Below are 12,544 nucleotides of genomic sequence, written 5' to 3'. Positions count from 1 at the left end.
CAGGGATACCTACTAAAATTTTCCTGAACAAGTGAATGGTTAGTCCATTTCTTAATGATTTGTATTTTTAAGGGTTTAAATAAGAATACAGTGATCCCGCAGTTATCGCGCTTTAATATGGACCAGAACCGGCCGCGATAAGTGAAAAACCGCGAAGTAGAGCCACCCTCTCATTTTTAGTGTATTTATAATATCAATAAGTGTATATGTTAACATTAGAACATTAAAGAATAGTTTCAAACGTGTAAATAAAATATTAATAGTATAAATAACATACATAAAATAATGTATAAATGATATTATTATGATACGTGTGTATGTATAATATACGTAAATGTAACTAAAGTGTACATACTGTAAATATGTATTTAGAACTCTTTTATTTAGATTTTGAATTGTGTGGGCACTCCCCCCTGCCTTCTGCTGGCGTGCGGGCAACTTTCGCGCCATAATTCCTCAATTTTTGAATTTTTAGAACAATCCGCGATGTACTGGAGGCCGCGATAAATGAACCGCGAAGTAGCGAGGGATGACTGTATACTCATCTCTGTTTAGGGTAGCATTGAAAATCATATTTAACATGAAAAGCAGTTTTATTTAACGATATTTCCCTTAAAAAATAAATAAATAAACCAGTCCTTTCAAAAACTAGGTTATATTCCTGAAATCCGTGATTCCTTTTACATCATTTAAATTTTGAACTCTGTGAAAAAAGTGGGAAAACAAAAAAACAAATAAATCCTTTGCGGATTAAATTTAAACCCAAAATTACTTCGATTTTTAATTTTCTTTAGGCTGTTATTCATATTTCATTTATCAGTTATTTTTATGTTTTATTATTTATTCATTCATTTTTCTTGAATAGAGTAATTTCATTTTTCACTCTTGCTTCTTTTCCAGTTTTCCTTTACGCTTCCTTCTGGCTAAACACTGACATACTTAATTCCTCGTCAACAAAATCATCAATCAACTTCTTGATTGAGTAATTTTGTAAATTTTGGAGTAAATTTTCAATCACCATATCTCTCTGTTTAAAAATATTTTCTGGACCATAATGTCCAATAGCTGATTAATATCATCTGAAACTGAAATCTATGAGGAAATTTCCATGGAAAATAAATCAAGTGGGCGGGTGGGGGGCGCGCGGAAAATCTGTCAGAAGCAGATAACTGAGAATATTGCTGGAGCGTGAAAAACTGGGAAAGTAATATCTTGACCAATAAGAAGACACAGTAGAGCTTTCCTAACACCACCCTGCAATGCTTTCCACACTGTTGGTCTTGTAGAGAATTTTCTGATCAACAAGTTGTTTACAACTTCCTCTTCTATTCTCTTTTAATTTTTTTTTTTTTTTTTTTTTTTTCTTTTAGAGATTGCATAAATTTTATATAAGAGCAGTTACTCTACTGGAAAGTCCAAAGATCTTTATTGTTTATGTCACCATTAAATGTAAAAATATAATTCGGTATCTTTCGGTGGCTTTACAGATCAGGAAAATTGAAAAATAAGACTGCGAAAATGAGACATCATTGGCAACATAAATTATTGTGTTATAAATTTGGCATTTTTTTTTTTTAATTTATGTTTATTTATTTCGCAACTGTAATAGATACAACAAGCAAAAAGGATAAGAGTAAGGAAATGGCGCAAATACATATCCACGCACATATATGCACTTACATACACGTGCGCGCATATGCATGTGCGCCAAGAGGCGTGAGTGGAGTGAACGACGACCATCCAATGATGGAAGCCGTTAGTTCGCCATGTAGGCAAGCTTACGCGTCAACCATCCTAGGAGGTCGGCGTTGTGTTGAGATGGTCGCGTGGCCACCGCCGCTTTAGCCTGCGCTGTGGATTTGAAGGAAGTGTTGTAGTTAGACATGTTGTGGGATCAGAGGGTTGTAAAGGCTGAGTAGATTTGAGTGGAGTTTTTTGAGTACCGAGATTGAGCTATTTCCAGTAACCAGAGGAATATTTAGATCAGAGTGTATTGTGTGATTGGAGACGTAGAAGGGAGCGTTAACTATTGTTCTCAGGATTTCAGACTGTAAGGTTTGAAGTCGGTTGATGTTCGATTTTTTGGCGCTTCCGTAGAGCTGTGTTCTCCGTACGTCCATATCGGGGCAAGTAGAGTTTGTTTGTTCGTCAGGGTCAGTTTTGATCGTTTGTCGAGTAGTCTTTTCAACATTTTCTATCTTGAGATTGAAGTCAATTCGTTTGAGTCTAGTGTTTGGTTGACATTTATTATTTAAAATTGGATTACCATCATTTTAAAGTTTTCATATTTTCCAAATAATTGATTTTATTTATTTATTTTATTTTTCTCAATGATTTATACGTTTCTTTATTGAATGTTATTCAAATATGATTTGTTGATTGTAGCTGCGGCCAAATGATTGATTGCATTATGTGTTCGCGATTAGATTTATTGGAAATGAATTATATTTATTTTTATGTTTGGTTGACATTATTTTGACGTGAATACGTCTATAAATTTGCTATCATATGGAGGCAATCCAAAAAAACCTAATAATAACAAAATCGGGGGATTCAGTTTGGCATTATAGTTTCGAATCTATCGTCTACATCCAAAATTAAATTAGACCACTGGATAGCTAAAGGATCAAAGAATTCATTACGATAAACGAGGACTGTGACGCATCGTGCGCGGTGGAGGGGGAAGCGCCGCCATTTTGAGATCATTTTGCTGCGTATCGAGATTTGCAATTAGTATAACTTTTGACTCGGAGAAGCTACGTTGTTCGTTTAAGTTTTAATCGTCAGCTGTTGTCACAATCTATCGATTGTATATAAAACATTAGTGTAAAATAGTGACAGTGAATGTAATAAGGTGTTAGAATAAAAAAATATTATCAAAAATATATAATGTCGGCCTATACGCATCGAAAAGCCAAAACCAAATACAGAGATACGGTTGGAAAGGGCTTCTCAAGAACAATCGAATGGTAATAATAAAACACCATATGACCGGGTCAAGCTGTGCCTAGGAACGTAAAAGAATGAATGCGGCCGAGTGGATTAACGACGGTGTCAGTACATCTGCAGCTGGGGCCGGTTGAAATTATGGAAGTGGATGATGAAATCGCTTCTACATCGACAACGGACTGTATAGGCATAGATTGTGTTCGATCGTCGATTTGTTTCCTTGATTTCATCCTAAATACATGAATAAAAATATTTTATATAAAAAATATAACCCGTTAGGTAAACGTATTCACGTACAACACACGGCCGTGCCAAAGACACAGTCACATTTTTTTTTTCCGGAATGTAACAGTAAACTGCAATCATAAATTGTTATTGTGCCTCCCTAATTGTGAAAGTGTTCCCAGGGTATGAGGGTATGTTGCTTTCCAGCAGCAATTGGCTAACTTCTTAACTTTTTATTGGATAGCGGTATTTCCGGTAAAATTATTATTCCCTATGCAGTGTGTACTATTACATCGCCTAACACACGACGAACTTAACTTCAAATCTAACCCTTTGGTGACGGTCTGGAAAATTTATAGCGAACTTAGAAAATATACTCGTATATATTGTACAGTTGCATTTACAACTCGTGATTACTGGTAAAGATATTTTTCAAAAATATTTGAACAAGCGGATAGAGCTATACTTGGCACTTTAATTGGTAAAACGGTTTGTTCAGAAATTCCTGGTTCAAAAAGAAAAAAAAAAGATTGTTAATTAAGATTGTGAAGATTGTATCTGAAGAAGTCCTGGTCAGTTGTTCACTCCAGTGATCCATTATCTGGTTCTGTAATTATCTCTATCTTTCCTTCACTTCCGTCTTTCTCACAGATTTCAGCTCTTCTGCTGGAACCTTTTCTTTACTTATTTCCCCACTGTTCCTTGCCCATGTTCCTTCGAATGTTCTTATAGTCATATAGGCTGGTAATTCTTCACTAAGGCCGTCTCAATTACTTTGGCACCACCTCTTTTGTGTTCTGCTAATAGTTTCTTATTCTCTATTGGTTAGATTTTGTGACAGAGCTTAACAGAAGGAAGTTGCTAGCATTTTTGGTAAATGCTTTCAAAGTTTTTTTATTTTTTTGTCATTGAAAGTCTAGATTTCCTGTTAGTTTTTACTATTTCCGCTTTTTCTTCTTTGAGATAAACATTATTTTTATCAGCTCCTTTCTTTCTAAAAAGACTAAACAGTTGATCGAATTTAAACAAATCAAAAAACTGAGAGTTCTCACCATTGTAAGAAATAGTTACCTCTGTGTTTTCACTTATAAGTGCACAGATCGTATTCATCTTTACTTGTTCCTACTTTATCAAGAACAGAACCCAGGTACTTAAACTTAACTCCTAACCAGTTAAGCGTGGAAATTAGTTAAAAAAAAAAAAAAAAAAAACTGTGCGGAATTAAAATCACGACAATGACGTGTATATACGTGTCGAACGCAGGGCAAAACAACCAAAAGTTTACAACGTCCGTAATAGTCACTGCAATGCGACTTTTTCTGCAAACTCTGGGGGGGCCAGAGATTACAGAGCAGTCTGAGCTCTTTCAAAATCTTGTACCGCTTCACGTATGCATTGCCGCCTAGTTAACTAGGGACGCAAGAGCTTTGAATTCTGTGCAAAATGAAATCATGCTCATACTGGAGGTCTGAATCTCTATCTAAAAGGTAAAAACGGGCATTGCACAAGGGTTGAGAGCTTCTATTTGTGTGCGTAATTCCCCAATCTCTAATGCGGAGACCAAACATGTACCAACCACTTATTATTTGGCTGACTTCCACCAACCCTCTCCGTATAAAATACTTGGCAGTTCTATTGGTTAAGATAAAGGAAACATCCTACCAAATAATATTCTTATTGTATTTTATTAAAATTTCGAGTTTTTATAGTTAATGGCAATTTTATATTTTGTCACAACGAGTATACACGTCGAACGCACCATAATAGAGACTTGCTTTTACGTGTATATACGTCAAACACGCTTAGGTTGAATAGCATTTGTTAGTATAACATAATTCAATTAACTCAAATCTAGAACTGCCTATTGGTAACAAGAAAATATGAATGCTTATAATGTACGAGTATACACAAAATAAATTGAAGGAATTTAATGAAGGGCATCCAACGAGATTTGGCTAGCTCAGGATACGGATGAAGTGAATTCAAAGGATTTTTTCTATAACGTGCTCAGGTAATCACGAGGACGGAGGATACTTTGAGCGGAATAGAAGTTTGGGGACAGGTTAGAAGGAAATTTGTTGTAAAAGGATTTGTGGCTGGGACAAAGAAGAAAAGGGATTTCTTGGCCAGCAGAGAAGATAGTCGGATTGCTGACGTAGAATGGTGCTTTAACGATTGGAAAGGATTGGATGCGGTTAAGATTGGAGCGCTTAACTGTGCAGTAAAGTTCCAAGTCCAGATTGGGGCTAGTAGGGCTGCGAAGATAGATTCTTTTAGATAGATCTTTGTTCACAATATCTGCATGTCTACATAGAGGATGATCAGCTTCTACCTCCTAACCACAGTAATTAGACTCCAATATAACTTTTATCTTAGAAAAAAATTTACAAAAAAGAAAAACCTTTGACACGAATTATAAGATATTATATATCTTTATAAGACTATTATTATATAATAGAGCGTTCTTTACTGTCTTCAGTGATCTTTATTTCTATAATAAAAAATTAAAACATCATGATCTAAGGTTTTTAATCATCTCGGTTCATTTTTACCCTCATCAAAGAACGTGTTATCATTTTTCTACCAACCAAAACGTTCTTTTACACAATTATTACTCCAGCAGTATAGTATAATATCACAACCATAATGCTGTTAATACTTTGTACTTCTAAGAGTCTCTGGAAGCTGTACGTTTCCATCTGTCTTAACAATCTAATTCAACTTACTGAAAGACGGGCTCTTTGTCTTCCCACGTTTCCAATAGATCCTTTGTCTTAGAAATGGTTTCATATTCAATTCAGATTTACCTAAATTAGTTTCTAGGAACAATAAGCTCGGCAACTCTCCAGGTAGGGGAAGAGAGAAGTACAAAAATAGATTTTCTCTAAATATTATTTTGATTTTTTTTTTTACAAAGTATAGTGATATGTATTATTTATAAAGTAGATAATTTAAAAATATATCCAGCTACCTCTGCAGGATGTGTGCGTATTGTATGAGAATTTGTAGACTGTCAGTGTGAGTGTTGTTAGTGCTGTTGGGCTGGTATACCCAGAGAAACGCCTAGATCCCCTGTAAAATTTGGCTAAGTTGCAGGTGGAGGTCCTTGAACAAGAGACCACCACATCGTACAAGATAATGCTTTAAAATAATTTGTATCTATTCCTGCGTTTTTGATTAGGTAAACGATCCTGACGCTCTAATCCAATATCCTATAATGTCACACCCTCATGGATTGAAAACTGCCATGCTTGGACTAAGAATAACCGCCCTGCCAGAGCATTTCAGCCAAGGTATCATGCGAGCGAAATGCGTAGCCAGCCTTTCGCCTGTACTTTGGCAAGGAGATCGAGAGAGCGTAGTCGAAAGTATGGCACCGTTACTTAGCAACAGAGAAGCTTTATTATTGGGTAATTAGTATAAAATTCTGATTATTTGTATTTTTTTGTATTATTAAATTTAAAAATAAATTTTCTATTAATTGCTTAACTTGAAGCTATATGAAAGAATTCGGAAGACGATACAGTTCTCTAAAAAAGGCAAATTCCTCAAACCCAGCTTTTGAAATGACTGGTATTTTTTTGTATACTTCTAATCCTAGCCGAGCGGTTAGAGGCTAGACCCGCAAAGCTTAGATGTATTGCAGTACTAGGCTACATACCCGGGTCTATACCTTTAATGGTTAATATGGGAAATTTACAGTAAAGTATGTTTGCTAGTCGCCACGGTAGCCGAGCAGTTAGAGGCTAGACCCGCAAAGCTAAGATGTATTGCGGTACTAGGCTACATACCCGGGTCTATACCTTTAATGGTTAATATGAGAAATTTGCAGTAAAGTATGTTTGCTAGTCGCCACGGTAGCCGAGCAGTTAGAGGCTAGACCCGCAAAGCTAAGATGTATTGCGGTACTAGGCCGTATTCCCGGTCTATACCTTTAATGGTTAATTTGAGAAATTTGCAGTAAAGTATGTTTGCTAGTCGCCACGGTAGCCGAGCGGTTAGAGGCTAGACCCGCAAAGCTTAGATGTATTGCAGTACTAGGCTACATACCCGGGTCTATACCTTTAATGGTTAATATGAGAAATTTGCAGTAAAGTATGTTTGCTAGTCGCCACGGTAGCCGAGCGGTTAGAGGCTAGACCCGCAAAGCTAAGATGTATTGCAGTACTAGGCTACATACCCGGGTCTATACCTTTAATGGTTAATATGAGAAATTTGCAGTAAAGTATGTTTGCTAGTCGCCACGGTAGCCGAGCAGTTAGAGGCTAGACCCGCAAAGCTAAGATGTATTGCGGTACTAGGCCGTATTCCCGGTCTATACCTTTAATGGTTAATTTGAGAAATTTGCAGTAAAGTATGTTTGCTAGTCGCCACGGTAGCCGAGCAGTTAGAGGCTAGACCCGCAAAGCTAAGATGTATTGCGGTACTAGGCCGTATTCCCGGTCTATACCTTTAATAGTTAATATAAGAAATTTACAGTAAAGTATGTTTGCTAGTCGCCACGGTAGCCGAGCAGTTAGAGGCTAGACCCGCAAAGCTAAGATGTATTGCGGTACTAGGCCGTATTCCCGGTCTATACCTTTAATAGTTAATATAAGAAATTTACAGTAAAGTATGTTTGCTAGTCGCCTCCGTCCACGACACCTAATTTGGTAGTTGGATGTTAAGCCTATTTGAAAAAATAGGCATCACTTTACTTACCTCTAACCCTGCAGATTAGTTTTCTTGATTGAATTCCTCAGGCACAGTCAGGGCGCCTTCCGACTTATTTCCGACTAATGCTCTGGCAACCCAGAGTGAAATGACTTTATATATTCCCAACCTAGGTCATTGAATATGCTAACACATTTCTGCACTCATAGTCACTCCAGGTTTATGCTTTCGTCATCAGCACGGTCTTAGTGGAAGAGTCGATATAGTTTATCGATCTAGTCTTACTGAAATTAATAAAGCTTAGTTCTCCAAACCAATCCTGTCTTAGCACCGACCACGAATTGATATATTATATTGAAAATATTTAAATTCTTTAAATGATTCTACATTTATAGAAAATATTAAATTAATAATGTGATTTTTTAATTATTTTTCTGTTGAACAGTGAGAGGTGATGGAACATTTTATAAACCGTGCTCTTGGTTACTGATTTTGGTAACCATAGTAACACTCGTCTCCACATGATGGGATTCATTGATGAAATACTCATCAGAAATGCTGTGATAAAAAATAATAACAAAAAATAATCATAATTTCAAAGTTATTTTAATTAATATAAATAATTTTTTATTTTTTCTGTTTTTTGCTGATATAAAAGTTCATTAAGCACAAAAAAGAAAACTTTAAATAGAAAAAATACCGGTGTTTTTCTGTTTAAAAAAGTATACACTAGTATTTTAAGACATATTTTTAATTTCGAATTAATAATTGAATAAATTAGAACAGATGATTAAGTTTTTTTTTTAAAAAAAAATATTTATCCAACAGTGTGAATACAAATCTTTTTAACACTTGTTAAGTTTCTCTTTTTTTTTTTCTGCAACCGTGAATTTATTTGCAACAAAAAACTAACTTCCTGTAATGCTGCAAATACATTCAAATAAGGCCCCACATTTTATTTCGCCTTTAATAGTTGAATCTGTAAATGGAATCGATCTTTTGAAGGCAGCCAATGGCAAATGATACATGCTACTTGTACTGTCCTATTTTTCAGATAATTTAAGAAGTCAAAGTTAGTTTCTGGGTTGTAACAACGATGCCCTGAACTATCTAAGGGCTTTTTTTTTTGAAACCCTATTGTTGTACCAAAACCTAGGTGGTGGGGAAATCAGATCCTGAACTTAAGATACCTGAAGTTGACCTTAAACTGTTGAACAATGAACAAAGCTTGTCTTCAGAAATCCCCCTTAAAATGAAGTTCTTCACACACACACACACACACACACACACACATTTCCTTGGAGGAGATAACATTGGCAGTGTATTTAAAAGAAATCGGCCTTATCCGTCTATTGAATTCCACTTCCGGTTTTTTTTAACACTTTTTCAGCCGACTCATTGCCTGGTTAATATTAAAATACGTAGTCCAAGAACCCCAAACGCCTCCTTCTAATATCATTTCAATGACCATTAAAACTAGATTCTAGCCAGCATTCCAAGATAATAAGTAACCACTAATGCTTTCTAGTTGTCGATGAATTGAATTCTCAGCCTGATGAATCTACAAAATAATTAATCTTCACTCAGAATATCACCTTTTCTATCATCCAAGTGATGGATAATTGGTCAAATCGTGAGAAATTTGGAAATTTCGGAATGAATTAATCACCATTTCCGGTTTTAACATGGAATTTACCGGAATATTTACGTTTATTTATACCAGCCAATGAGTTAGAAAAGCCAATAGTTAAAAGGAAGTTAGCCAGTGTGATTGGAAGACTTTCTCACCAAGATGAATATTGATCTCATTGCTGTAAAGATCAATCGTCGAACCTCCCCTAGCTTATCATTTTAACCAGTACCTACTTACCCTGTCTGGATTTTTTAAAAAGTACTTACTACCTGTCAGTACCGGCTGGTCTTCTCTCTGATTCTTCCGGTTGCAGTAAAAAGGTATTTATTGTTCAATTTTAAATAAATAAATAAATAAATAGTCATTTAAAAATCATAATACATTTAATGTATTTAATATGCACAATTCTTTTAATTTACATGAAAAAATAAATGAATATTCGATGTTTATACATGTACTTTATTTTTTATTAAAAATTGTAATAAAATTATATTTTATAGATAAACTTTTTGAGGGGAAAAAAATTATATGTATTTTAATTGAAAGCAAATCAGTGTAATCTACGTACAATTCTTAAAAAAAGGATAAACATTTATTATTTTATGTAAAAAAATAAATTGATCAATATTAATTTTTATTAATATTAAATCTTTGTATAAGTAAAATAAATAAAATGCTCTATTTTGAAGAAATTTAAATGCATAAAAAAGTGCATTAGACTTTCTCTTACTGCAGTTTCCTATAACGTGGAATTTTTACTGGAGAATAGATAAACCAAAAAAACTGTTCTTTGTCTTTATTAGGACCTTACTTAGGGCTTAAACCACACCTTCATCACTAAGGAACGGATTTTTATGTATTTAAAAATGCCAAATATTTAATTAAAATATGCATTTATTTTCGTCAATTATGTGGAAAATATGTGATTTTCTTAAAATATTTTCTGGAATATTTAAGTAAAATGGACATTTTTTTTTTATGAAAATGGAATTTTGGGGGGGGCAAGTTATAATTATTTATACAAGAAAAGAATATTTTTACAATTTATAATAATTTATTAGGAACAAAATAATTTGTCTTTACCAGTTATAATGATTTATACAACAAAGAACATTTTTACTATTTATAAAAAGATGTGTTAAATTTTCAATTTTGAAAGGACATTCTTGATTTTATTGTAGTTTTCATAGTAATACTGAGCTGCTTCCAGCCAAGTACTCCATCTTGTCAATATTGGTTCTGGTGGAAGGCACAAGTCTGGATTGAGATCTTTTAGCATTTTAATGCGACTTGGTGCTTTTAAGAACACTTTTTTAACCACTGTGATTCACAGCCCTACAGTCTGTGGTTCACAGTTCCTGTCAACCACCTCCCAATTATTAAAATATGCCCAAAATGAAAAATATGTACATATTTTGATTAAATATGTAGAAATATTTATTTATTTTAATCAAATATGTATAAATATGCGATAACATCCAAATATGTGGAAATATGTGAAATAAAAGTAGGCTCAAACGGCTTAAAAAGTGTCAGTATGAATACTTCTAGTTGAAAAACGTCTGTAAATTACCTAGAAAAAAATATGTAAATACATACGAATCCGTTCCCTATTCATCACATTCTCTGCCTTTTTCGCTTTCAAACTGGGCTTCCTCTTCTAACTTCGACAAGGCTTTGTATCCATTCCGAGAGAGAGAGAGAGAGAGAGAGAGAGAGAGAGAGAGAGAGACCATTTTCTCTGGCATCTTCAGAGACATGTTTCAGCCAATTTAAGGAAGAGAATACTGGTTCCCAAAATCAAACTTCTGTCGTAATCTGCTCCTCTTTTGTTTTTGGCATGATCTCCAAGTTTTCGTCTTTGCAAAGACAGATATAATAAGTGTTTTCTTCAGTATCTTCCTTTTAATAAATTATATATGTATAAAAGAAAATCCATGTAATTAGGAAATGTAAGAGAAAGTTGGAAATCAATTGTGAAAAATTTGTTAAATAGTGGATTTTTTTTGAGAAAAAAGAAAATTTGTATATTGTAATGTAAAAATAAATAATAAAAAAAAATTATATATATACTTAAAAATAAGTTTCATAAGATGATTGGGGGGGGAAAAAAACGAAGATTTCATCTTCAAATCAATATAGTTATTTAATAAATAAATAAAATTAATTGTAACTTAATTATATTTTACTGATGACAATTTGCAAACAGAAAAATTAATAAATTTTCTAATAATTTATTTTATAAAATTTCATTTTTGCCCCTGCTAATATTTGTAAATTAATGATGAAATAAAATAAACTTCGGCATTCTATAAATTTATCATTAAATTGTTTAATTGTATGGAATTCAAAGTATATTTGTAATTAAAGGTATGTAAAAAAAAGTTTTAAAAAAATGGACAGCTATGTTTTATTAATTAAATAAAAATATATAATTTTAAACAAAATTGAACAGTTTTTTTTAAATTATTGGTCAAAACCTTAATCCTTATTCATTCTGAATCAATTAATGCTAATATTGGGTTACATCTAACCCAAGAACAACTAAAACAAGACCTTCAAATAAACTGATGAAGAGGTTAAAGCTATAATATGAAGTGTGAAGTTACCAAGCAGACCAGCTTGGTTTTTGGTTTACAAAAGAAAAACTATAAAAAGGACGCTATTTAAATCAATAATTATTATGGAGATTTCTTACAGCCATTAGTTTTGTTGGTGCCTTAGCGTTTTAGGTTTAAGGTAAAAGATTAATCAATAAATTTTTAATAAAAATTGTATATTTTAATTTATTATTACAAAATAAAGCTTAACTACTATAATTAGTGACAAAATATGTAAAGAAATGCATAAAAATTGAAAAAACCAAAAAATAATGCAAAAAAAAAACCAACTAAAAATAGGGCAAAATTCAATTTTTATATCCGGGTAACATAATACGCTAGGAGCTCACTGCAAAGTCGTGAAAAAAAAGTTGCACTGGATTGGAAGAAGCTATTAGCCAATCAGAAAGCAGTATTGCAGTTCTCCAGTTTAGTTGGCTACAACCAAAATGGTGAAAGTAGTGAATATTAAGCAACTTAATTC

The 12,544-nt window shown here is 33.5% G+C and overlaps 1 protein-coding gene across 5 annotated transcripts in view; it reads left to right on the top strand.

Moving 5' to 3' along the window:
- The window catches only part of LOC141454773 (uncharacterized), a 309,424-nt gene extending 298,288 nt beyond the window's left edge, over positions 1-11,136 (top strand). For all 5 annotated transcript variants that reach the window (XM_074129359.1, XM_074129358.1, XM_074129357.1 and 2 more), the window contains 2 exons: positions 6,356-6,584; positions 8,273-11,136. In XM_074129359.1, coding sequence (XP_073985460.1) covers positions 6,356-6,584; positions 8,273-8,352 — 309 coding nt within the window. In that variant the 3' untranslated portion in view covers positions 8,353-11,136. The remainder of the gene's footprint in view (positions 1-6,355; positions 6,585-8,272) is intronic.
- Positions 11,137-12,544: the final 1,408 nt, after the last annotated feature.

This window comes from Rhodnius prolixus, unplaced genomic scaffold (assembly GCF_049639745.1).
Source record: "Rhodnius prolixus isolate KJV_2025 unplaced genomic scaffold, Rpr scaffold_9, whole genome shotgun sequence".
Lineage (NCBI taxonomy): Eukaryota > Metazoa > Arthropoda > Insecta > Hemiptera > Reduviidae > Rhodnius > Rhodnius prolixus.
The sequence above is the reverse complement of the archived record's forward strand: the minus strand, read 5'-3'. Positions and strand labels throughout refer to the sequence as shown.